Raw genomic sequence first — 22,562 nt, forward strand, 5'->3', positions numbered from 1 at the left:
AACATTATGTTTACTAGGCTCCCCCTTTCAACAAGTCCCCCCCACATACCCTTCACAGTCACTGTCCATCTGCGTAGTAAGAGCTGTAAAATCACTACTTATCTTCTCTGTGTTGCACAGCCCTCCCCGTGCCCCCCATGCACTATACATGCTAATCGTAATGTCCTCTTTCTTGTTCCCCGTCCTTATCTCTCCCTTCCCACCCATCCTCCCCAGTCCCTTTCCCTTTGGTAACTATTAGTCCATGCTTGGGTTCTGTACTTCTGCTGCTGTTTTGATCCTTCAGTTTTCCTTTGTTCTTATACTCCACATATGAGTGAAATCATTTGGTACTTGTCTTTCTCCGCCTGGCTTATTTCACTGAGCATAATAGCCTCTAGCTCCATCCATGTTGTTGCGAATGGTAAGATCTGTTTTTTTCTTATGGCTGAGTAATATTCCATTGTGTATATGTACCACATCTTCTTTATCCATTCATCTACTGATGGACACTTAGGTTGCTTCCATATCTTGGCTATTGTAAATAGTGCAATGATAAACATGGGGGTGCATCTGTCTTTTTCAAACTGGAGTGCTGCATTCTAAGGGTAAATTCCTAGAAGTGGAATTCCTGGGTCAAATGGTATTTCCATTTTGAGCATTCTGAGGAACCTCCATACTGCTTTCCACAATGGTTGAAATAATTTACATTCCCACCAGCAGTGTAGGAGGGTTCCCCTTTCTCCACAACCTCGCCAACATTTGTTGTTCTTTGTCTTTTTGATGATGGCGATCCTTACTGGTGTGAGGTGATATCTCATTGTGGTTTTAATTTGCATTTCTCTAATGATTAGCGATGTGGAGCATCTTCTCATGTGCCTGTTGGCCATCTAGATTTCTTCTTTAGAGAACTGTCTATTCAGCTCCTCTGCCCATTTTTTAAATTGGATTATTTGCTTTTTGTTTGTTGAGGTGTGAGCTCTTTATATATTTTGGATGTCAATCCTTTATCGGATCTGTCATTTATGAATATGTTCTCCCATACTGTATGATACCTTTTTGTTCTATTGATGGTGCTGTTTGTTTTACAGAAGCATTTTAGCTTGATATAGTCCCACTTGTTCATTTTTGCCTTTGTTTCCCTTGCCCGGGGAGATATGTTCATGAAGAAGTCACTCATGTTTATGTCCATGAGATTTTTGCCTGTTTTTTTCTAAGAGTTTTATGGTCTCATGACTTACATTCAGGTCTTTGATCCATTTCAAATTTACTTTTGTGTATGGGGTTAGACAGTGATCCAGTTTCATTCTCTTAAATGTAGCTGTCCAGTTCTGCCAGCACCATCTGTTGAAGAGACTGTCCTTTCCCCATTGTATGTCCATGGCTCCTTTATCATATATTAATTGGCCATATATGTTTGGGTTAATGTCTGGAGTCTCTATTCTGTTCCACTGGTCTGTGGTTCTGTTCTTGTGCCAGTACCAAATTGTCTTGATTACTGTGGCTTTGTAGTAGAGCTTGAAGTTGTGGAGTGAGATCCCCCCCACTTTATTCTTCCTTCTCAGGATTGCTTTGGCTATTCGGTGTCTTTGGCAGTTTCGTATGAATTTTTGAACTATTTGTTCCAGTTCATTGAAGAATGCTGTTGGTAATTTGATAGGGATTGCATCGAATCTGTATATTGCTTTGGGCAGGATGGCCATTTTGACAATATTAATTCTTCCCAGCCAGGAGCATGGGATGAGTTTCCATTTGTTAGTGACCTCTTTAATTTCTCTTAAGAGTGTCTTGTAGTTTTCAGGGTATAGGTCTTTCACTTCCTTGGTTAGGTTTATTCCTAGGTATTTTATTCTTTTTGATGCTATTGTGAATGGAATTGTTTTCCTGATTTATCATTCTATTAGTTCATTGATAGTGTATAGGAAAGCTACAGATTTCTGTGTGTTAATTTTATATCCTGCAACTTTGCTGAATTCCAATATTAGTTCTAGTAGTTTTGCAGTGGAGTCTTTAGGGTTTTTTATGTACAATATCATGTCATCTGCAAATAGTGACAGTTTAACTTCTTCTTTACCAATCTGGATTCCTTGTATTTCTTTGTTTTGTCTGATTGCCGTAGCTAGGACCTCCAGTACTACGTTGAATAACAGTGGGGAGAGTGGGCATCCCTGTCTTGTTCCCGATCTCAGAGGACAAGCTTTCAGCCTCTCGCTGTTCAGTATGATGTTGGCTGTGGGTTTATCATGTATGGCCTTTATTATGTTGAGGTACTTGCCCTCTATGCCCATTTTGTTGAGAGTTTTTATCATGAATGGATGTTGAATTTTGTCGAATGCTTTTTCAGCATCTATGGAGATGATCATGTGGTTTTTGTCCTTTTTGTTGATGTGGTGGATGATGATGGATTTTCAAATGTTGTACCATCCTTGCATCCCTGGGATGAATCCCACTTGGTCATGGTGTGTGATCCTCTTGATATAGTTTTGAATTCGGTTTGCTAATATTTTGTTGAGTATTTTTGCATCTATATTCATCAGGGATATTGGTCTGTAGTTTTCTTTTTTGGTGGGGTCTTTGTCTGGTTTTGGTATTAGGGTGATGTTGGCTTCATAGAATGAGTTTGGGAGAATTCCCTCCTCTTCTATTTTTTGGAAAACTGTAAGGAGAATGGGTGTTACGTCTTCTCTGTATGTCTGATAAAATTCCGAGGTTAATCCATCTGGCCCGGGGTTTCGTTCTTGGGTAGTTTTTTGATTACCAATTCAATTCCCTTGCTGGTGATTGGTCTTTTTAGATTTTCTGTTTCTTTCTGGGTCAGTCTTGGAAGGTAGTATTTTTCTAGGAAGTTGTCCATTTCTCCTAGGTTTTCCAGCTTGTTAGCATATAGGTTTTCATAGTATTCTCTAATAATTCTTTGTATTTCTGTGGGGTCCGACATGATTTTTCCTTTCTCATTTCTGATTCTGTTGATGTGTGTTGACTCTCTTTTTCTCTTAATAAGTCTGGCTAGAGGCTCATCTATTTTGTTTATTTTCTCGAAGAACCAGCTCTTGGTTTCATTGATTTTTGCTATTGTTTTATTCTTCTCAATTTTATTTATTTCTTCTCTGATCTTTATTATGTCCCTCCATCTGCTGACCTTAGGCCTCATTTGTTCTTCTTTTTCCAATTTCGATAATTGTGACATTAGACTATTCATTTGGGATAATTCTTCCTTCTTTAAATATGCCTGGATTGCTATATACTTTCCTCTTAAGACTCCTTGTGCTGCGTCCCACAGAAGTTGGGGCTTTGTGTTGTTGTTGTCATTTGTTTCCATATATTGCTGGATCTCCATTTTAATTTGGTTGTTGATACATTGATTATGTAGGAGCATGTTGTTAAGCCTCCATGTGTTTGTGAGCCTTTTTGCTTTCTTTGTACAGTTTATTTCCAGTTTTATACCTTTGTGGTCTGAAAAGTTGGTTGGTAGGATTTCAGTCTTTTGGAATTTACTGAGGCTCTTTTTTTTTTTTCAGAGGCAAGGGACTTTATTACTCATGGCACAGCAAACAACACAGATGCCATCATACCAGTGTCAATTTCCCTTGCTCCCAAATCCCATGGGTGGGGAACATAGATGGGCCCAGATGAACGTCTGCAAACGCAATGGTTTGTGTTGTAGGGGAGGAACCCTGAACTTAGGAACTCAGTCTTTTTTTTTTTTTAATTTTATTTTTATGAAGAACATTATGTTTACTAGGCTCTACTGAGGCTCTTTTTGTGGCCTAGTATGTGGTCTATTCTGGAGAATGTTCCATGTGGACTTGAGAAGAATGTGTATCCTGTTGCTTTTGGATGTAGAGTTCTGTAGATGTCTATTATGTCCATCTGTTCTAGTGTGTTGTTCAGTACCTCTGTGTCCTTACTTATTTTCTGTCTGGTGGATCTGTCCTTTGGAGTGAGTGGTGTTTTAAAGTCTCCCAAAATGAATGCATTGCATTCTATTTCCTCCTTTAATTCTGTTAGTATTTGTTTCACATATATTGGTGCTCCTGTATTGGGTGCATATATGTTTATAATGGTTATATCCTCTTGTTGGACTGACCCCTTTATCATTATGTAATGTCCTTCTTTATCTCTTGTTACTTTCTTTATTTTGAAGTCTATTTTGTCTGATACTAGTATTGCAACACCTGCTTTTTTCTCTCTGTTGTTTGCATGAAATATCTTTCTCCATCCCTTGACTTTTAATTTGTGTCTGTCTTTGGGTTTGAGGTGAGTCTCTTGTAAGCAGCATATAGATTGGTCTTGCTTTTTTATCCATTCTATTACTCTGTTTTTTGATTGGTGCATTCAGTCCATTTACATTTAGGGTGATTATTGAAAGGCATGTACTTATTGCCATTGCAGGCTTTAGATTCGTGGTTACCAAAGGTTCAAGGTTAGCTTGTTTACTACCTTACTGTTTGACTTTAACTCGCTTATGGAGCTGTTATAAACACAGTCTGATGATTATTTCTTTCCCTTCTTTTCCTCTTCCTCCATTCTTCATATGTTGGGTGTTTTGTTCAGTGCTCTTTTTAGGAGTGCTGCCGTCTAGAGCAGTCCCTGTAAGATGCCCTGTAGAGGTGGTTTGTGGGAGGCAAATTCCCTCAACTTTTGCTTGTCTGGGAATTGTTTAATCCCTCTTTTATATTTAAATGATAATCATGCTGGATACAGTATCCTTGGTTCAAGTCCCTTCTGTTTCATTGCATTAAATATATCGTGCCATTCTCTTCTGGCCTGTAAGGTTTCTGTTGAGAGGTCTGATGTTAGCCTGATGGGTTTTCCTTTGTAGGTGACCTTTTTTCTCTCTCTGGATGCCTTTAATACTCTGTCCTTGTCCTTGATCTTTGCCATTTTAATTATTATGTGTCTTGGTGTTGTCCTCTTTGGGTCCCATCTCTCGGGAGTTCTGTGTGCCTCTGTAGTCTGAGCAACTATTTCCTCCCCCAGTTTGGGGAAGTTCTCAGCAATTATTTCTTCAAAGACACTTTCTATCCCTTTTTCTCTCTCTTCTTCCACTGGTACCCCTATAATGCAGATACTGTTCCTTTTGGATTGGTCACACAGTTCTCTTTATATTGTTTCATTCCTGGAGATCCTTTTATCTCTCTCTGCGTCAGCTTCTATGCGTTCCTGTTCTCTGGTTTCTATTCCATCAATGGCCTCTTGCATTTTTATCCATTCTGCTTATAAATCCTTCCAGAGTTTGTTTCACTTCTGTAATCTCCCTCCAGATGTCTGTAATCTCCCTCCGGACATCTGTAATCTCCCTCTGGACTTCATCCCTTAGCTCTTGCATATTTCTCTGCAGCTCTGTCAGCATGTTTATGATTTTTATTTTTAATTTTTTTTCAGCGAGTCTGGTTAGGTCTGCCTCTGCAGATCCTTTCTCAGGTGTTGTAACTTATCTTGGACTTGACTAAATTTTTTTGCCTTTTCATGGTGATAGCATTGGCTATAGGCAGGTTGCGGGTGTGTCAGCTGGGAGAAGAAAGTCGTTTCCTGCTTGCTGGATGCCTTGCCCTTCTCTGCTGCCTGTGATGGTTACCCGCACTCCTGAAGCAGCTACCGGGTTAGTCCCCTAAGCTGCTGTGGGCGTGGTTTATGTCAGAGCAGCACGGAGCCCTACGGGGAGTGACAGGCACACCAGGTACGCTCCTCTATGCTAGCAGCACCCCTGCCAGGCAGCTGTGTGGTAGCAGTGGCCTTTGGGTTTGTCCCGGGCGGCTGTGCTTTGGCCTGGGATTCTGGTCGGCTGCTGGGAGCGTGCCTGCTCCCTCTGGCTCTGCTGCAGGTGCGCGCAGGCCTCTACTGGGCTCCTCTGGCTCCGCTGCCGCCAGTGTGTGCAAGCCACACCCGGGCTGTTCGGTCACGCTGCTGCCTGTCCTGGTCCCCTCTGGCGCTATTGGTGCACAGATCTGCTCCCGGTCCCTTCCAGCGCCTCCGTCCCCAGCGTGTGCTGCCACTCTCCCGCTACTGGGCTGGTGTGTCGGGGTCCGCACCAGTTGGAGGAACGACTGGCAGGCTGCTTAGTGCCGTGAGGGGCTTCAGAGCTGCACTGCCTCCCTGGGGTTTATAGCACCTAAGTTTCCCTGGAATTCCCAGCTGCTGGCTGAGTGTGCTGGGGTATCTTTGTCCAGCTATGGGGTCCCTGTCTCTTTAAGACTTGCAGAAAGCAGTCACTTTTCTTTTGTCTCAGGGGCGCCAATTGCGGGGACCTGCCCACAGGTTTTGCTTTTCAGTTTCCCAAATATTCAGCACACTGTGCACCTTGTGTCTGTGTTCTGGGTGCTGATTTCTAGAGCTGGTTGTTTAGCAGTCCTGGGCTTTCATTCCCTCCCCGTTCCGACTCCTTTCTTCCCGCCGGGTTTTGGGGTGGAGGAGCATTCGGTTCCCACCTGTCTGCAGCTTGTATCTTACCCCCTTTGTGTGATGTTGAGTTCTCACAGATGTAGATGTATCCTGGCTGTTGTACTGCATCCACTGGTGTCTCTTTTAGGAATAGTTGTATTTATTGTATTTTCATAAATATATATGTTTTGGGGAGGAGATTTCCTCTGAACTACTCATGCTGCCATCTTCCCGTGATCCTCCTATTATTAATTTTATTTTTTAAAACTTTGAACCTTCAGAACAAAATAGCAGCAGACTCACAGACACTAAGAAGGGACTAGTGGTTACCAAAAGGGAGGGGTTGGGGAGGGAGGGTGGGGAGGGAGAAGGCAATTATGGGGCACTGTAATTTGCAGTCACTATATAGGTAGGTCATGGGGATGGCAGTACAGCATGGAGAAGACAAGTAGTGACCCTATAGCCTCTTACTATGCTGATAGACAGTAATGCAGTGGGGCGAGGTGAGGACTTGATAATATGGGTGGATGTTGAAACCACTGTGTCATTTATGTGAAACCATCATGAGATTGTGTATCAGTGATACTTTAATATAAAAAAGTGGATGGGAAACAGGAGTGGGGGGATCTGTCTCATGTGATATAAGAAAGATAAACAAGGAAAAAAATTTTAGACTTTCAGAGAAGTTCGAGTAATATAGTAAAATCTGTATAACCTACCTAGAATCTGGTTTGCCACATTTTGACAGTGTACACCTAAATACTTTAGCATGTATCTCCTTTAAACAAGTTATTTCCCTATATAACCACACATAATAATCATATTTTGGAAACTCAACAATGATGCAATATTCTTACATTTCATATCCAGATATAATTATAATGGATTTTGTTTTTGATCCCCAAAAGGCTGTATATTTATTTCATTGTGTCTTTAGTCTCCATCTTGAAGAGATGTTTTTAGTCTTCATGACATTATCATTTATTCAGAGTGTAGGCCAGTGGTTGGTAAGCTGTAGCTTATGGGCTGGCCACTGTTTGTATAAGTAAAATTTTATTGGAATACAGCCATGCTCATTCATGTACATATTGTCTATGGATGCTGTTGCAGTACAGTTGCAGTGCTAAGTAGTTGCAGCAGAGACTGTAATTCCCACAAGACTGAAATGTTTACTATCTGACCTTTTAAAAAGTTTGCTGATCCCTAGTCCAGGCAGTTTGTTAGGCATGACTCTCAGTTGGAATTTCATAGTTTCCTTATATTTAGGTTAAATGTTCTTTTGGCAGTGGTACTACACTGATGATGTTATATTCTTCTCGGGATACCACATCAGAAGACACATAAGGTCAATCTGTCCCATTTCCTGTGATGTTAAGTCATGGGGACCGGGGGATTTGTAATAAAGGAAGGCTTCATGAAAGAAATGACATTTTAAACTAATCCTCAAGGATAGAATAGTATTTGAATAGGTGAAAAATTTTTCTGTTAGACGTTATCTATAACATCCTTCTCTACCTGCTTCTATTAATCCTAAATTAGAATTTTCATCCATTCATATGGCTGAAATGATTGATAGCTTAACTTACTGATCTTTTGGTAGTAAACAATACATTATAGGTTTTCTTCACATAGTCTGCACTTTTTATTTGTTTAATTTTACAATGGTAATTGCCTTTTATCTTACACTGTGTCCAGAGTTCTGTAATCAAGTTGTTTTGGATTTTGTGTAATGTACTGTAAATTTAGAGTTCTGCCTTCTCTAGGAGATAAAAATTTTACCTGTCTGAAAACCAGAACCCCAGTGCATTTCAGAAGAAAGTGTTGAGAATATACTTTTAAAAAGTATAATACATATAGATATTCTTTAAAAAATTAAAAGTTGTATTGATAATGTTAATGAAGCACCAGTTTATTTAGAAATCATTATATATTGTATTATATATCAATATATATATATACTGCTGTGGAAACATTAGTTGTGAAAATAAATGGATTGAAAAAAAATCGTATGTTATAGTACTATTGGCATGTTAGCAGATGGTGTAAAATTGTTTCCATATGGTTCCCTTGTATTGTTAATGCTAAAGGAGCAGCTCCCTACTCCATGTCAAAACCAAAGGTGAACATTTTTATAGAATTATCATAATCATAATTGAATGTCATTTATAATAGTGAAATTAGACGTGCTGTTGAGAAAAGGATAAATGTCAAAAGTATTCAAGGGCATCTTATTCCACAAATGAAAAGTTCCATCAGAGAAATGACCTTATAAAAATGTCAAGCAAAAATGTAAGAGTTAATGAGTATTTTATGGATAAAAAGGCTCTTTAGTTAGAATGACTTTTGATAGACATTATTTTCTAATTTCTAAAGAGAAAGGAACCTAGTTTAATATCATCGCTTTATTGGATTTTGATGGCATTTGGGTTGTATTTTGAAATTTGAGAAACTACTTCAATTCTAAATAAATGATCAAAACCAAGTTTCTGTTCTTGAAAGCAAACTACTTCTGGAACATAGTAATCACACTTTTGAAGGATAGTTTTGCTGGATATAGAATACTCAGTTGGCAGTATTTTCCCTTTCAGCTTTTTAATGTCATCCTACCACCTTTTGAACCCCGTTCCCTGATGAAAAGTCAGCTGCTAGTAATTTGAGATTCCTTTGTATGTGATACACCATTTCCTGTTACTGCTTTCAAGATTCATCTTTGTGTTTTGACAGTGTGATAATGATGTGTCTAAGTATATATCTTTGAGTTTACCCATTTATAGTTGTTAAGCTTCTCAGGTGTTTAAGATTTTCATCAAATTTGATGAGTTTTCTGCCATTATTTCTCAAAAAGACTTTTCTGGCCCTTCATTCCTCACTTGTCTTTTTGGGAGTCTCCTTATGTATATGTTAGTACACTTGATGGTATCCCACAGGTTTCTGAGGCTCTGTTCATTTTACTTCATTCTCTTTGCCATCTGTTCTTTAGACTGGATAATTTCTATTTAAAATAGGAATTTCTTAAACTTGAATATTATCACAGTCCAAAACTTAAAATGTCAGGTTTATGTTCTTTCTAAAAATTTTTCCAACCAAATACTGAATGTGGAGTTCAGTATTTGTTTAAATAAAATTTATCTTTCTCATTATGCTAACTTTTTACACAACTATATGAAGTGTAAGACATCCAGACTCAGGATAATATTGAGGGCCAAGTCCTTGTTTAACAAAATGTAAAACAAAAAGACACAACTCTACTTTGTAATTATCAAACTCTGTAAGTAAGGATGGTTCAGGCAGAATGGTATATAGTTTATGAGGAAAGGTATCACAAACCAGTGAAGTTAATGTAGAGAAGAGGTGTGTTGGGGGGAATTGGGCAAATTCTATTATGAGGAAAAGATGTGCAGAGGGCCAGAAGCAAGAGAAAGCATGACATATTTAGAATGGGACAAGTTGCTTAGTATGATAAAATGACCTCAAGGTGAGTTGGAGAAGCCAGATCATTATTAGGCCTTGTGTGTCTTGCATAAGCAAAAGAAAACCATTAGAAAGACTTTTAAGTAGAGGACTTATCTGACAACATGTAACCAAAAATCGATAGTATTATGATAAATTGCTAAAAGAATGATACAGAACTAAGTTTCATAAAAATTTAGATTACACAAAACAGTGAATCAGTGATCTTTCTTAGGTGATCACTGTACTTAGGTGACTTTAGACTCCAAGAAGCTTAAATCTTGTTTTTTTTTTTAGGATTATAATTTTTTTTACCTGTAAATAAAATACATGTGTGTGTGTGTGTGTATATATATGTGTGTGTGTATATATATATATATATATATATATATATATATATATAGCTAGCTAGCTATATGCATATATCTGTATGTATCTGTATACATGTATTTATATATTTCTATAAATAATACATAAGTGACTTTTTTCATATTGAAGTAAGCACTTCAGTACATTAAACACTGATTTTATAAAACCAAATTTATTCAACATTTATTTATGGAGCATCTACTGGATGGTAGGTACTGCTATGAGTGGAGACAGACATAGTCACACAGTTTATGATAAAAACCACCATTTATCAGTAAATCACATAATTATGTATGTAATTACAAGCTCTACTAAGTGCCATGAAGGAAGATAAAAGGTATGTCTACTAGGAATAGGGGGATGGATGTCAAAAGACTTTCTTGAGGACTGATATTTGAGCTGAAATCAGGGTGACTGAAGGGATAAAATGGGGTGGGTGGTAGGTAGAGGAATAGAAGAGAGCATTGGAAAGACTTAAGCAAAAGAAAGAATGAAGCCAGAGCCTGAGATGGAGCTGGAGTAGTAGGCAGGGAATTTTAAATGCTTATTTTAAGAAATCTTTGTGTTACAACTGGAATTTATCAAACATAGGGAGTAATTATTTATATGACAAAGGATTTAATAACCAGAGACCTCTATTTTGTTCTTCATAAAAAAAATCATTATGGGTAAACAAAGGTATTTTAAATTAATAAACTGTATTCTTAATTCAATATTAATCAGAAAAGATATCTCCAAGACAAGGTATCTCAAAAGTAATCACAATGAAAATGATTTTGTTTCCTAACCATTTATTAAAACATTATAGGTTTTCATATTTTACTTTTAATAGTCCCAATTTAATACTTATTACCATTCTTTATTTAATGAATAGTGACACTGATCTAAGTTCATAAACTATTATCCTTCTCTTATTCTTGCACAAGAAAAATAACAAAATGTTACTCTGGTTATTGAAAGTTTATATCAGGAATGGGTGTTACCTTATTTACTCTAGAAGTGTCATACATATGTAACACCTTAAAGTTCTTGAGGGAGGAAGCAGTAAATTAAAATTTCATGTGTGAAAGCCCTAAGAAAGCAACTAACCAACAAATTAGGCTCTGTTTATTAAAAAATAGTTTCTTTGTTTACCATCTTGAGTCATTAAAATATTTTTGTTATAATCGTGGTTTATTTTCATTGCAGTTGGAGGACTGTGACACCAATTGGACATCCTCTACCTGGAACCCGATTTATTGCTTTTAAAGTTCCTTTAAAGGGAGTATGTATATTATTTTGTTTTCTTTCTTATAAGGATAATTAGGACTAATGTGATCCATATATATATATTACTTAGTATTATGCTTTTCTTTGTAAAAATACTTGAATGCACATTTCCAGCAAATGTTTGACATTATGGAGGTAACAATAAACTTTTTCACACACTTATTAATTGTCCAGGCTAGACCAAGGGAGTAGTTTTGAATTAATTGTTTAATAGCTTTATTGATATGTAGTTAACATACCACAGAATTCACCTATTCAGAGTATACAATTCAATGCTTTTTAGTATATTTATGAAGTTGTACAGCTGTCACAATAATTGTAGAACATTTCATCACCCCTTACCTTCCCCCTGAAAAAAAAATCCATGTCTAGTAGTGGTCACTCTCCACCCTCAGGACAACTACTAATCTCTTATCTTCATAGATTTGACATATTTTCTTTTTATTACCAAGTTGAAGTTACTTTTTAATGGTTAAACATATTTTATTCAAAACAGATTTAGCAAGATTAAATACTTTTTTGAGGGAAAATATCTTTAATCCTAATGTTATTTTTGTGGGGTTTTTTTTGTATTTTGATAGCTATTTAAAGCTATAATCCAAAAATAAAGATGGATAACTTTTTAGAAGCTGCCCTCCCCAAACTCAGCATTCTTTTACTAATTTATCAACTCTTTTGTATAGCATTTCCTAAAAAGTCAAGATACTTGAAACCCATGCCATGTTTTATGTGGCTTCAGATCCATGGCAACTTTAGTTTCTCTTACTTTCTCTGACATTGGGAATGTATGAGCGCACAGTTCAGAATCTTTTATATTTGTCTCCCAATTTAAGTCAGATTTGTATTTTTCAGTGATCTTTCAGTTACTTTCTTATATATTTATATAATAAAATTCACCCTGTTGAAGTATACAGTTGGGTGGTTTTCAATGTATCCATAACTGTATAGTCATCACTACTAATTCCAGATCATTTCCAGCACCTCAAAAAGAAACCCTGTACCCAGTAGTAGTCACTCCCCCTTTCCCCTCCCATTGACCCCTGACAACTACTAATCTACTTTATGTCTCTATAGATTTGTCTATTCTGGACATTTCTTTTAAGTGGAATCATATTATATGTGGTCTTTTGTGACTAGCTACTTTCAATTAGCATGTTTTCAAGGTTTATCCATGTTTGTATGTATTAGTAATTTCTTTTTTTTGCCAAACAATTAATTTTATGCATTTATATTTAGCTTCATAGTACATGATAACTGCAGTTTTTTTCTTATTAGTCATATAGTACAAAACCTGTTGTTCCGTCAGCACACACCCTTGAGAGCAATAACAGATATAGAATGTAGAAACATACTGTTAAGTTTATGGACAACAAAATGACATATTTATCTCTAGATAATCAATATATAACACTTGATAACATTTTTAAAATTCTGTATTCTTCTGTTTAACATAAATGCAGAAACTTAGAACCTTCATATCTGGAAGAAAAAGAATATCGAATGAGGCAGCCTGGTATCATGAGCTGGATAAAGATGAAAATTTCTGGGTTATAGTCTGACTGCCATTTAGCCTGTGATGTTGGTCAAGTAATTTAACTTTTCAGAGCCTCAGCTCCAATGAGATCTCTTCCACAAAATTATTTTTCATTCATGGTTAATACCTTATTTGAAACTGAATTTGATGCAAGAAAATTCCAGTGGACTAAAGCGGGATAATCCTTTCATGAAATGTTCTGAGTACTCGGTGACAAGCTGTTACATCCCTCCATCTTTTAGTCTATATATTCTGTGTGCCCTCTAGGCAGTCCTTTCTAGGTGACTGGAGTTCAGTGTAATCTCATGTAATAAAGCAGACTCCCACTTCTCCACTTCAGTGTAAGAATAACCTTAACTACTTTGCAGTTAATATGCACTGGGCCCTGGATTATACATTTTTGCATTTTACCATTTAATCCTCATAACAATCCTATAATGGAAATACTGTTTTACATTTGGTGAAACTGAAGCTTAGAGAGGAAAGTAACTTGTCTAAGTTACAGAGCTAATATTGACAGAACTGGGACTGAAGCCCAGGTTGGGCCGATGATTTCTAAGCCTCTGAACTTAATCACAAAGACCTTTGCTGTTGTCCCAATAGTATGCATTCTGTAACTTCTCTTGTGTGAATGTGTGTGTGTTTTAACTGTAACTCTCACTACAGACCCACCTGTATTTTAGATTCTAATTTGATAAATGGTCTTAATTTGGAAGACCCAAATGCTTATGGGTCAGAAGCAGACCCAGAGACAAGTATATGAGTTCAGGTGGTTTATTAAGGAGGTGATCCCAGGGAGCACCAGTGAGAAAAAGGTAGCTGTGAAACAGGACAGTGAATGGAGCGAGCAGAAAATGTGTTTTCTCAGGTTATCACTCTGAGCAAGCTCTATACTGGTAAGGGGCTCTGTAGAGTAAGCCTCAGAGTTATCTAACTCAAGGGGGAGGAAGTTAGGGTATTTATCCTTAGACTGTCCTCTATCTTTGACTAGAGGCTTTTCTAAAGAGCATTAAAACTTCTTGTCCTACCCTGATTATGCAGACCAGAGAAAGCCTACAGATCAAATAAATAGGATGCTACAACATGCCCTTGAACATGCTAAGTTGTGATGGTCAGGGCATGGGCAGGGTCAGCTACAGCAACAGAATCCAAGACTTTGACCTGTTTCTGAGGGTTTCACCCCCTTCCTAGTTAGCATAGCTAATGACCTTGGTTATATCCCTAGGTGGGATTATTTTGATATTAGCATATTAATATTTCTATAAATGGTAGCTGCCTTCACCTAAGATCAGGTTAATAATCATCAAAACCATATTATCTTGAGTTCTACAGATCTATGTAAGCTTTGGCCATTTGGAGGAAATGGGACAGATGATTTGGTTGATTAGTTTTGAGCAGGTATAGAGGCTTTTTTTCTCTTCCTTTGTAGCATAGAAGTTCAAATTGCAAAAAACTAATCTGGCTAACTCTTATGAGAAAAGTATATTCCCAGCTAACTTGTTGCATAGGGTAGAGATGGGGAGGAAGACATAAAGAAAGTGTAGAAAGGACTTGGAGAATACTCTCAAGAAATGTATATTTAGCTTTTGGTAATTAATGAGTGAAGTCTCTCTTCACACATTTATTTCTAGCTACATTTATTTGTAATTAGTTTAATCTCTGATCTTACGTGTGATCTTTGTGTTGAAGATCACTCTTTAGAAGCAGAATGAGGCTAACACTTAGAGAATAAAAATAAGCTTCATGTCATTTAAAAAATCTGTTCTAAATGCCTCAAACTATGAGAAAGTGGGTATGATAATCCTTAGCTAATCCAGCCTTGGGACTTCAGATTAGGATATTTGAAAGAGGAGATTATCTGGATGGATACATAGCTAATTTTAGAGTTAAGTGCATATAAGGATAAATCAGTACAGTTGTTTCTAAATGCTGGTCTGAGACTGTCTTTTCTGGCTGCCTCTGAATTACCAAGTGAGCTTAAAAATGGTTTCCAGACTCTACTCCCCTACCTGCAAGAACTATTTAATTAGTTCAGAATGGGGTCTACAAACTTTTTTTTTTAAGTTCTTAGGTAAATGTGTTGGACAGCTAGGTTTGGGAATCCCTGATAGAGGCAATTCACTTTATCTTAAAGATGTATAAAACCATGGCCCATAGGGCTTTGGTGACTTCTTTAAGGACACATAACAAGGTAATAGTGGAACTAAGACATACCAACTTCTTATGATTCTCTAGAGTTCTCCCATGGTATCACAGCAGCCCCTCCAACTAGAAATTAAGAGGGACAAGGAGTAAGGAAGGCTGTCACAAGACATCAAACATACTTAAGTTTGTTTTTTTTTTTTTAACTACCTAGGAGATAGTATCCTTGTATAGAAAGTTAAGGATGTCAACCAAAACAAATCTGGTTTTTTGCTAATTGGGAAGAATCTTGTTAGAACCAAACTCACTAATACTAGTTGAATGAGGCACTTTCTGAATTTCTGAAGGTGAACACAGCCTGAAGAAGTTCTTTAGGAATGTCCTCCCATAGATTCTAAACTAAACTTTAGCTAATATAGAAAGTTTTAATCAGTTCTTTTGTGTTGTACTTGGAGAACCAGTGCCTTTGGGCTTTGTGACTGTGGAAGAGGCACGGTAGCCACTAGCCACATGTGTCTATTGAGCACTTAAAATATGGCTAGTCCAAACTGAGATGTGCTGTAAAATACTAGATATTGAAGGCTTAGTTAAAAAAAAAAAAAGGTAAAATTCTCAACAATTTTTTATTGATTTCATGTTGAAATAATATTTTACATATATTGAGTTAAATAAAATAATGTTAAAATTAATTTTATCTTTACTTTTTGAATGTGGCTACTAGAAAATTTTAAAGTATGTATGTGGCTTATATTTCTATTGGATTGCATTGGTGTAAGAATTATAAGCTATTTTGTAGAAATACCAGAATATATTTCTGTGGAGATTTGATGCAGAGTCTTGTGGATCTTATTATAGGGCAGGTTCTTCCTCCCTCAGCTTAAAGGACCCAAGAAACCCTAGGATGTTTTGGGAAACTGAATGTGCTCTGAGAAAATAATAATTAATTCACAGTTTCTTCAAATCCTTCTAGGGAGGGATATTGGCAGATTATTTTTCTTAAGCTTTTCAAAACTTCATAAATTGCAATGTTTACACGTAATCCTTTGTTTTGGACCCTTCATACAAAGTGTTTTGCTATTATAAATAATGGCACAGTGAATATTCTTGTACCCCAATCATTCTCCATAACACACATCAATGATAATTGCCTTAGGACAATTTTCTAGATATGGAATCATTGAAGCAAATGATGTAAATATGTCTAGGCCCTTCTCACAGTCATAATTCATGAAAAGCTTTGTCAATGTTCTTAAAGCTATGAAAGTTTTCTCCAATTTCTTTTTGCCTCCTTATATTTTTTTCTCATCCTTGGTCATTTTATGTTGAGTATTTACATTAGATCTGTATTTTGTAACCTTATTATTTATTTTTCATTATAGGCAGTTAATCAGAGACTTACTCCAACCCAGAAGTTCACACCAAAAGACTTGATTAGTGCAGTAAAAGCACTAAATGTGGAGCTTGGATTAATTATCGATTTAACATATACCACAAGATATTATGAAGTTAAGGTAAAGTTACAAATGTATATCATCATGGATAGGCCTTGAAATAGAAAAAAAATTTAATACTGTATTTGGAAAATGCATTGAGATATTCTCTGGTTATTTTAATTAAATTTCAGAATTTCCTACATGTTATCTTTTAAATATCATCTTAGTTCTTCACATAATCATACAGTATCCTTTTTCTAAAATCATGTATTGTGCAAGAAAAAAGTGGGATTTTGTTATTTTTAAAAGAACAAAATATTTAGAAGAAAGACATGTAGATGGAAATAGAAAGGAAAAGCAAAAATGGAGCAAGAACAAAAGGAAGAAAGAAAGCACTATGATGGAAAAGAAAGAAAAATAAAAAAGACAAAGAAAAAAATGCATGATGGGAATCACTCTACAACAGTGTTTAACTTTTTTTAGCAGCAAAATCCTTTCAATTAAATCTTGCTCTGAAGCCCATTATAGAAAGCAGACAAATGGGGAGTTGTGCTGATTGAATAAAGAGATTAGGACCCACTGGGCCTCATCATCATTCTCCAGCCCTACCTTCCCCATCCCCAATCTTAGGACTTTGGAGAGCAAGAGTTTTAGCCCTTGCTCTAGAGAAAATAACTCTTAAACCTTGTTCAGTTAGATTGGTACCATCAAAGATGTCATCTGTCATTCCTACCCTGATTAGGTGACATTTTGTCTTGGTACGTTGCTGCCAGGCCATATTTCAACACATATAAAACTAAACATAACATTATTTCTTTACTTCCACACCACTCCTTCCCCAAAGTACAAATTAGCATTCTCTTCAACTTTCCTTTTTCTCTGGAAAGCACCACTGTTAAGTCTACCAGTCAGGTTCAAATCCATTGCATCTCTGTCTTCCTGGTACCCTCCATCAGGTCAAGGACTAAAACCTGTAGATTTTTTTTCTCCTGAAATGTGTCACAGATTCTCCAGGTCTTTCACCTGATTATTCAGCAGCTAGTCTTTTTCATCTTTGACTAGCTGTCCTTTGACATAATATTCATGTCAATTCTACTAACTTCCTAAAAATATCTGTTCAGCTCCTTCGTAAAAAAATCCTTAGTTCTCTCTGCCCTCCCACTTGTTTTTAATGTTACCCAGCTGAACTCCTCTCCCTACCCAGTTTTATCTGGCCCCTTCTCATCTTGTTCTTCTGTCCCTTACAACATACAATCTCCTTTAATTAGATATGTCTTTTTATTATCTCATGAACATTCTGTGCTCATTCTTGATTCTGTGACTCAAATTGTTCCATGAACTTGGAATTTTTTTTTCTCTATCCCTGTCCAAAAATCTACCTGCTCTTCAAGGCCTAGCATTTACAGCCACTAGTGACTTGTTGTGCGTGTAACTGCTAGTTTTATTTGGCATATAACTGTTCAAGGTTCATTGTCCTTATTTTTCCAAATATATTATCTTACACATTTAGACTCATCACCAACCTTCTCATTCTTTAATTGAATGTTACTAGTTGATAAACTGATTTTACTTAAATGATGAAATTAGTCCTTTTCGTCTTGTAGCCTCCACTTTAAATTCTCTTACGAATTTTGGAATTAGGGAAATATTAACCACTTTAAAACAGGCTTACAAACATAGCTTAAACTGACATCTAGAATTCTAACACCAACTGTGGAATTACAACTTTCATCTTTTATGTTAGGTTGACTGTGGCTACTTAATCACTTGAATCCTTAACTCATGACTGTCATTAACCCCTGGAAATTGGGCTTATTTTATAGCCTTTTTATGTAAACTACAAGAATTCTACACAAATTAATCTAAAATGTGCCTTCAGTATAATCATTGTGCCCAATTTTTAAAGCACTGAATTGTGAGTTTAACTGGGTTAAAGAATTTGTTTTTAATAACTTACAATTGTTGCACTTATATATTTTCTTTTGTTTCTAGGATTTACCTAAAAGTATTCATTATAAAAAACTTTACACTGTTGGCCTTGAAGTTCCTAATAATGCTACTATTCTGCAGTTCAAAAAGTGGGTCAGAAAGTTCCTGTGGGAAAATGCAAAAAATGGTAATTAACAACATTTAATATAATCAAAGCATTTTTATTTAACTGATTAAGATTATTTTAGTAGAAATTGTTGTAGGCCACTTGAACATGTTATGCATATTTTGCTTAAATACTTTTAGCTAAAAGGACATTATCAAAGATTTCCTCTGAGATTATAATGCACACCCCTCACTTTAAGAAAAATTGCTTTGGGTAAAGTAAACCTCACAGAAAAGGTACATTAAAGGATAATTATTTGCTTTACAAGTAGATTCCCTATAGCATTTCTTAAGTGCGAACACCCTCAGAGCACATAAAAATATAACTCAGTGTTTTAAAATTAACTAAGAAATAACATTTTTTGGAAAGAATAGGTAGCATAAAGTAAGGTACATCTTAATCCTTTTGGGGTATAGTTGACTTCCTATAGAAAAGAAAGTAACATTTAAAAACTGTGTAAACCTCTCCATGAATGTATTTTGGGGAATCTTTCTTAAGTAAATAGAGGTATTTATTTATGTATTTATAAGAATGTCCATTGATGTGTTTACAATATTGAAAAAATTGAAAAGCACCTAAAAGATCATTAATATGAAATTTATTAAATAAATTATGGCATGTACATACTCATGGATTACTTGACAGATGTTATAAACTAAGCATTTGTGAAAATGTGAGATGTTTTTAAATGACAATGTCATTGCATAAGTATTTATAAATAACATGTGCAAACATATCTGAAGGGATAAGCATCACAATGTTAATAGTATCTAGGATTTTTGTTTTCTTATTTGTAGTTCTATATTTTAGGGTTTTTCTATTTTATAATGAACATGTATTTCATAATTTTAAATACTTGCTTTAAAAAAACAAGGTATTATTTACACATTTTTAAAGCTTAATTGTCAGCCATTTTACCTTTATCTCTGATAGAAGCTTCACAATAGATGAATTTACTTTAGAGTATTACTTATTCATGAATCAGGCAACATCCCATTTAACAAATAGAAAGGAGATTCATATAGGTAGGAAAGAGAGAATTGGCATCTGTTTTAATTACCTAGTCCATGTAGTTCATTCTGTAATAAGCATTAATAAAGCTTAATTCCATTAAGCTGCAGAAAAAGGAAGGTGTTTAAAGGCAGGGAAGGATGAGAAGAAAAGTCAATTATTAGCAAAGAATGCATTGTTTTAGGCAAGGTCGCCCTTCTAAGGGGAATGAAAGGAGTCTATCATCGGATTACCTACCTCCTGTTGCTGACCATGAAATTCCAGGTTGGTTAGCTAAAGGTCACATTTCTGGGAGACTCTGAAACTGCAGTTTGATTAGGTATTAAGTCTTGATGGGGTTTAGTGTAAGTGACTTCATTTTGGATCTGCTATCTCCTTTTTAACAGTACACATCCATTTTTCTTCCCTATCCCAAAAGTCACCCACAGATCTTTAACAAATATTCTCTAAAACCCTAGTGGAATATTCAACCTTGACTTAATCCAACAGTCCTCCTCGTCTCTTGCAGATTAGAAAAAATACCTACACAGATAGATGGGTGCCACCATGGATTAATGTGTTTCAGCTAGATTCTCAATGCTGTTTAGCAGTTGCTGCTCAGCTCACTCACCTGATTCCATATGTTGCTACTACATCACATTCATCTTCTTCACTCTCATCAGTTACACAGCTTCCCACTTTTCAGTGAAAATAGAGGACATCAGGTATGACGTACCTTTCTCAGTTGTCTTATCTGTATCCCAATTTGCATAGCCTTCCTTCTGTCTGCTTTCCTTAGAAAAGCAGACTAATTGTCTACCTCTGCTAGATAGTCTCTCCAATCCTGCCTTCTCCAGGATGTTTTCACATTTATTCTCTGTAATAACAGTTTATACCACTGTAATATCAACATGCAAACATGCGCAGGCCATCCTATCTCTTAAAATAGTACCCGTTTCTCCACTTTGCAACCGTAATTTCTTCTTTCATTCTGTTTTTCCTTTCCTGATTACGCTTGTAGAAGAGTTGTCTCCACTCATTGTTTTCATTTCTTCCATTCCCATTCACTAAATAGATTCCTATTCATTGCCTGTAATCTGATTTCTATAACCCTCTAATTGTAGTTCAGTTAGAGGGTTGTAGAAATTCAAAGAAGTTGTCTTTTGTTCTTTTGCTTCAATCTCTGTAAGCTTAACCTCTCTTGTTCATTCCTTCCTTAAATTTTTCTCTTCGCTTCTATATTATTTTCCTCATTTTTTTCTCCTTAAGTATTTTTCACTTAGCTTTTCCAGCTATCTTGTTTGTTTTTTCTGTTCAAATCCTTGACAGCTACTGTTTTTTAAGATTCTGTCCTGCTTTTGGCAACTGCAAAGCTGAGGAGATGCCAGCTGGGCTGAGAACTTCAGATCTCATTGTCCTCCCAGCCCTTCAACCCCGATCTCCTTAATAAGATGGCTTGATTTAATTTTTAAAAAAAATCTGTCCTAAGCCTTCTTTTCACTCCATTCATTTGGTCTCTTCTTTTCTTCAACTTTAGCCTCCCAAATCTAAATCTCTAGCACAAACCTTTCTCTTGAGCTCCATGTCTGTGTTCACAGACATTTGGTATCTCTAACAAGGGGTTCATGTAACACCAAAAATCTGAACATGTCAAAAACTGAACTCCCTGCCCCTTCCTCTCCAAATCTACTCTCAACCTCTCTCATGTGGGTTGTTATGATGGCATCCTAAGTAGATTTCTTGCTTCTCCTCCCACCAATCATTCCTCCAGACTTCCACCAATTTACCTTTCTAAAATGCACATCTTGTCAGGTCAGTCCATTGCTTAAAATTTTTCTGTGGCATCCCAGCTAATCATTAAATTCCTTAAGGTGACAGGAGGTGCTTCATGGCCTGATTCTTAACTCCCTTTATAAAAGCTGTATGTATCTGTTTCACAAATGTCTCACAAGTCTGTGTCTTGCACATGTGCTATCCTCTTTGTCTTTACATACACTGTTCTCATTGAAATGTTTTCCCTTCTTGTTCATTTGGTGAACTCTATCTCATTTCTCAAGATTATTGAAATACTTTTTTCAAATTTCTCTGAAACCTCTTCTCCCCAGTGTGAAATAAAAGGCTCTCTTTTAAGTATTCTCATAACACCCATGTACATTTATTTTGTATTATGATACCTGCTTTTTTTTACTTGTAGTTCTTACCCTGCTACAGGGTGCCAGCTAGATTCAATTGAAATTATTAATTTTATTTCAACAAAAATAAATTCATTCCACTCAAACTATAAAACAGTGAAAGCAGGTCTCTAAACTCCCACATAAAACCTAAATATGTCCACACAGAAATTTATGGTATTTGAAAATAATTTAAAGACATAGAAATGTGGATTTTTAACTTTCTATCATTTGAAAACAATGTCTTAGCAGACACTAACAAATGCTTTCTAAGTCTTCACATGTGATCTTGCAGAGAGGAAGCAACTCAACTCTTTTGAGGAGTGCTGGATTGAGAGGATAGGAAAAGTGAATGTAAGGTAAATACAAGTGAAAAAAGAAACATCTAGAGCATCAGTGTTACTGAAAAATTTCCACAGAAATAATAACCAGAAGATAGATACGCTTCTCAAAACCTGTCTTCCCTAAGAAAGAATTCAAATTTTAACCTCACAGGTAGGGAAATTCTTTAAGATAGGTCACCCCTGTCATGAATAAAGAGATTCCTGGCCCATCCATAAAGGTCAGTAGATTCATCTTACTTTTGTCTTCAGTTGTGGTAACAGATAATGTGCCTAAGGGAGAAATGATGTCATAGATATTTCTAGTAACCAGAAAGTATTAGCACATTTCATTGAGTGTAAAGGCAACTAAGAACAAAGAAGTAAGTTTAAAATTATTTCTTTCTAAATAATGTGTGAAGCATGTTA

General features: G+C 36.1%; 1 protein-coding gene across 1 annotated transcript in view; it reads left to right on the forward strand.

The window, feature by feature from the left end:
* The window catches only part of LOC108394919 (uncharacterized), a 93,332-nt gene that overhangs the window by 30,219 nt on the left and 40,551 nt on the right, over nucleotides 1-22,562 (forward strand). Inside the window, exons 2-4 of the mRNA XM_017656816.3 lie at nucleotides 11,368-11,443; nucleotides 16,504-16,635; nucleotides 18,550-18,673. Of these exons, the coding sequence (XP_017512305.3) occupies nucleotides 11,368-11,443; nucleotides 16,504-16,635; nucleotides 18,550-18,673 (332 nt within the window). The remainder of the gene's footprint in view (nucleotides 1-11,367; nucleotides 11,444-16,503; nucleotides 16,636-18,549; nucleotides 18,674-22,562) is intronic.

This window comes from Manis javanica, chromosome 7 (assembly GCF_040802235.1).
Source record: "Manis javanica isolate MJ-LG chromosome 7, MJ_LKY, whole genome shotgun sequence".
In the NCBI taxonomy this organism is placed as follows: Eukaryota; Metazoa; Chordata; class Mammalia; order Pholidota; family Manidae; genus Manis; species Manis javanica.